Raw genomic sequence first — 4,315 nt, forward strand, 5'->3', positions numbered from 1 at the left:
ACACACACACACACACACACACACACACACACACACACACACACACACACACACACACACACACAAAACCCATGGGGTGGAAGCATGTGTGCGTTTCAGAGGAGGAAAGAAAGGGGAGAAAGGGAGGAGGGAGAGACCCAGCATGACTAAAGCTGCAGGCCCCCAGCTCCAGACTGACCTTCAGAGGGGCGAGCAGAGAGTCAGGTATTTAACACAGCTGGCCCTGAATTCTTCCCTCCCTGCTTCCCTTTCACCCCCTTCCTTTATCCTTTCTTCTCCCTCCCTCCCTTTCTTTCATAAGTCTGCAGCCATCCCATCTCTCTCTCCCTCTCTCCCCCGTCCTTCCTTTCCGCTCTCATTCGCTCCAAAAGCATGCCTCGTAGTCCTCCATCCCTAAGTTTTTCAAAAGGAAGAAAAGATAAAAGTGGAGGAGGCGGAGGAGGAGGAGGAGGAGGGGGGAAATCAGAGGAGATTTGACACAAACAAGAAGAGAGGAAAAGAAGAGAGTGAGAGGGAGGGGTGTTGACTCTGTACTGTAGCTGCTGCTGTTCAGGGTTTGTTTTTGTTTTTTTTAAGTGAAACTAACATAAGGCAGAAGACATGAGGTGAGAGGAAGGAGAACTGGCTCCCACATGTTCTGAATTGGTTTGGTGAAAACATGGAGGCAAAGGGGGAAAGTTCKTTTATCAGTTTTGGTACGAAAGCCTAAAAAAAGAAACCTCTACAATGCTCCTACTGACCTAGTTCAGAGCAGGCAGATTTACTCGACCTCACAAAATAATTCAGAAACTTAACGGCAAAGGAGTGTCTGACTCGGCCACAAAATGGTAAAAAACTTGGAAAACAAAGCAGAAGAGGATGTTCATAAAGTGCAAATCTTCACTTCAAAGAGCCTCTATAGATCTGTGCTCCTGTAAAAAAAAAAAGGCTCAGCAGTGTGGGTACAAGAGGAGACARAGCATAGCAATGTCATCATCTATTATTTGCTGGCCGGGGCGAGAGCCAGCCGAGCTCTGTGAACTTTTCCTCTGGAAGACGATCCCTCATTCTGCGGAACCATTTCAAAGCTCCGGAAATCCAGGCGAGCGCCAGCAGAGGGCTGCTGCTGGAGAGGAGGAGAGAGGGGCCGGCGAGGGAGGGAGGGAGGTGGGGGGAAACAGGGAGGACAGACAGTGTTTTCTGCAAACTCTGGTGAAAACGAGTGAAGAAAGCGGCTTCAGAGTCAGGCTGATCCCGTCTGAGCTCTGCTCAGAGGGTGCAGAACGAGCGAGCAGTCCTTGCACATRGCCCGCCACCTTTCATCTTGAAGTTTTAGGTTTTTACACGTTTGACAAGTGACAGAGCTGTACCCGCTCCGATCAAGCCATGAAAATAACATTATGTGTCACCCTCAGAGTGCGTCTGGTGGTTGACTCTCAGCTACTACCCCATCTAATCTTAGTTCAACATCTGCAAAACTGACATTTATGTATTTGCTACGACTGATTAGCTGTGGCAGCCATCTTGACTCCAAACGTACATCCAAGAGCTTCTTTAAGATTCATCTAGTGGTTCATAAGATATTTTGCTAACAAYCAAGGTTAACACCAGCAGCCCCATTATTGTGACTTTCAGCTACGACGACAAACTTTAGCTCAACATTCGTAAAACTAAAAAAATATATAACCATTTATGTATTTTTTAGGTCAACTATCTGTGACATCATCTTAAATGAAGACTGCATCCGAACATTACTGCTGTGTTTAATCAATGATTACTGCAAGTTTCTTTTAAAGTCATCCAGTGGTTCTTGAGATATTTTGCTAACAAGCACGTAAAAGCGCGGTCCACCTTGTGTTATGGGATGATCAGACATACCTGTAGCCCCTCTCCACCATCTCCACAGCTCTCAGGGACATGGGGGCCCTCTGGCTCTTCAGTCCAAGCAGAGCTTTGGCTCGGAGGTCGCAGCTCCACTCCTCCCCTTCGTTGAGAGTGGGCAGGTATCCACAGACAACTTTCAGGCTCCCCAAAGAGCCCGAGCTGACGTGAGCCGGGTTCTCTCCCCCGGTCCTGACGTACTGCAGGTAAATGTCAGAGGTCAGGAACATCTGGTACTCCTTCTCCTCCATGTTGGTTTGGATCTCCGTCTGCGCCTGGTCGAACATGGCAGAGTCTATGTGCTGCCTCTTGATGTTATCCCGAATGAAGGTCTTGGTGGCCGGCTTCAGCTGCTGGGCGACCACGCTGTTGTTCTCGATGTAGCGCTTGTAAATGGCTTTGGCGACCCTCTGCGTTTTGCTGTCCTTCAGGTCCATCTGCCTGAAGCCGTTGCAAGCGAACCAAAAGTCCAGCGCGTCGCCGCATTTCTCCCGCTCCAAGAAGGTCCTGAACAGCAGGGCGCCGTCCTGGTCCCCAACGAGCGCGTGCAGAGACTTGGTCCACCGGGACAGCGGCGAGTCCGGGGAGGCGCTCCCCTCCGGCTCCTCGTTCCTCCGCGCCGAGGAGCCCGGAGAGCCGAGCGGAACGGGCTCGCTGGGCTCCAGGGGTTTCATCACTGCGAGTTTGCAGGGGTAGCTGGGCGCCTCGCCCTCCTCCCCGGGCACCGGGGGTCGAGGGGCATCTTCACGGAAACTGGTCGTGGCGGTGTGGTCCATGAGCGCCCGGCTCATGGCTCTGCAGGCAGCAGGAGGAGGAGGAGGAGAGAGGAGCTCGTGCGCTGTTCGCCTCCCTCTGAGCTCCTTCTACTGTAATCTCCTCACTCTCTTTATGTCAGCGGGGGGGCTGGTTCTCTCTGAGCTGCCCGTCTTCTCTCTGAAACACAAAGTATTGATCTAATCACAACCAGATCCGCCCCAACTTCAAAGAGACCCGGATTTTTTTTTTTTTTTTTACAGAAACCAGAGCAGCTCCAAACGCTGCAGCAAGGCGTTGCACAACACCAGACTGATTTAAAACGTCAAATTACCAAGAAGTTCATTTGGATTTTACGCATCAAACCGCACTAATAAAACACTTATCCCTATCTGAGATTTACGCACGAACACATGTAGCTACTCCTGCCACTTTTCCTGACTTCTGGTCATTTCCCAGGACTCATTATCTCATCTTAAGCGACTAAAATTGAGCTTCTTCCCCTTCCAGTACCAGAGGGATGCGGGGATAAACTCCAGGAGATGAAAAACGTGACCAAAATAGTGAACCAGTTGGGTACAGGTAATAAAGACTGATAGAAGTGCAGTAAAACCCAAACACACGGTTAGTCCTTTTTTTTTTTTTAAACGCAGGCTTTCATCAAAGAGAACACTTCTATAAATAAAAGTAGCCCACTGTGTACATTACAGTCTTATTAAAGCTTATTACTAACCGTGAGTCATTTAAAATTCCTTTAYGGGCGAAAAAAATACAACCACTGTTTGAACATCCAGTCCCAAGTACAGCAAAGTCTCTGATGTTGTGGGGGAGGAATTGCTCAACGAGAAACGAAACACTTCTGAGTGTTTTTCTACTAAAAAATGAAGCCTGAAAGCGAACACGTTTGAAGAGAAGATATAGTGACGATACGGTGTGTTTGTGAGTCTCTAAAKGCACAAAAAGACGGTTTGTTTCCCCCCAAAATGTTGCTTCAAAGGCGAGTCAAAAGCACATCAAAGAGAACTCCAATGGGGGCGAGTTTGAGGAGGCTCGGAGTCTCCCAACTTACCATCGATCCACGAGTTTGTTCCTCGGCGTAAACTCTGCGTTTTATCCACAAAAGGCGCATATAATCCACATTTCTGGTTTCCCCACAAATTAATAATAATAAAAAATAAACGCGTCCAAATACAGTCGGTTCGGTTCTGAGAAAAGGAGAGAAAAAAAATCTCGCTTCTTCTCCTCCCTGTGCTTTCAGGCTGCCATGCCGCTCAGTAGGTCTCTCCTCTCCTGTAGGCGACTCCAACACCAACTGAAGCGCGAGGCTGGAGCTGCGCACTTCAAAGGAACGAACCGCCTTGCCTGGTCCCGACAGCTGCATACAAACAACTCCTCCGGAAAAAAAATAAAATAATAAAACTAATGTCAGGGATTTACAGATGCGACGCAAACCACACGTGACAAAGCCGTATTTTGCGTCCTGTGAGCGTTTAAGCTGCGTTTTGTCGACGTTTTCTGGAATCGTGAAGTTGTAACTGCAGTTTGAGGACCTTATCAAAGACAAGCGATCTTGAGCCGACTCCCTGAGGGCTTGGAGCGTCAGAAGTTACTGATCTGCCGCCTCAACAGCATTATCCCCACAGTGTTGCCACATATTTACTTTAAAGACTCTTTATTTTCCAAAGACCACATTGTTTTATTA

At 48.5% G+C, this 4,315-nt stretch overlaps 1 protein-coding gene across 2 annotated transcripts in view; it reads right to left on the reverse strand.

Annotated features, from left to right (window-relative positions):
- Positions 1–3,971, reverse strand: part of LOC106518754 (axin-2) — a 24,494-nt gene extending 20,523 nt beyond the window's left edge. Inside the window, exons 1-2 of one of the 2 annotated variants that reach the window (XM_014010149.1) lie at positions 3,683–3,961; positions 1,858–2,793 (exon numbers count right to left, since the gene is read on the reverse strand). In XM_014010149.1, coding sequence (XP_013865603.1) covers positions 1,858–2,651 — 794 coding nt within the window. In that variant the 5' untranslated portion in view covers positions 2,652–2,793; positions 3,683–3,961. Of the gene's footprint in view, positions 1–1,857; positions 2,794–3,682 lie in introns of both variants that reach the window. The other variant, XM_014010152.1, reaches the window with a different exon arrangement.
- Between the last annotated feature and the right edge of the window lie 344 nt (positions 3,972–4,315).

Source organism: Austrofundulus limnaeus, unplaced genomic scaffold, assembly GCF_001266775.1.
Source record: "Austrofundulus limnaeus strain Quisiro unplaced genomic scaffold, Austrofundulus_limnaeus-1.0 Scaffold65, whole genome shotgun sequence".
NCBI classification, from domain to species: domain Eukaryota; kingdom Metazoa; phylum Chordata; class Actinopteri; order Cyprinodontiformes; family Rivulidae; genus Austrofundulus; species Austrofundulus limnaeus.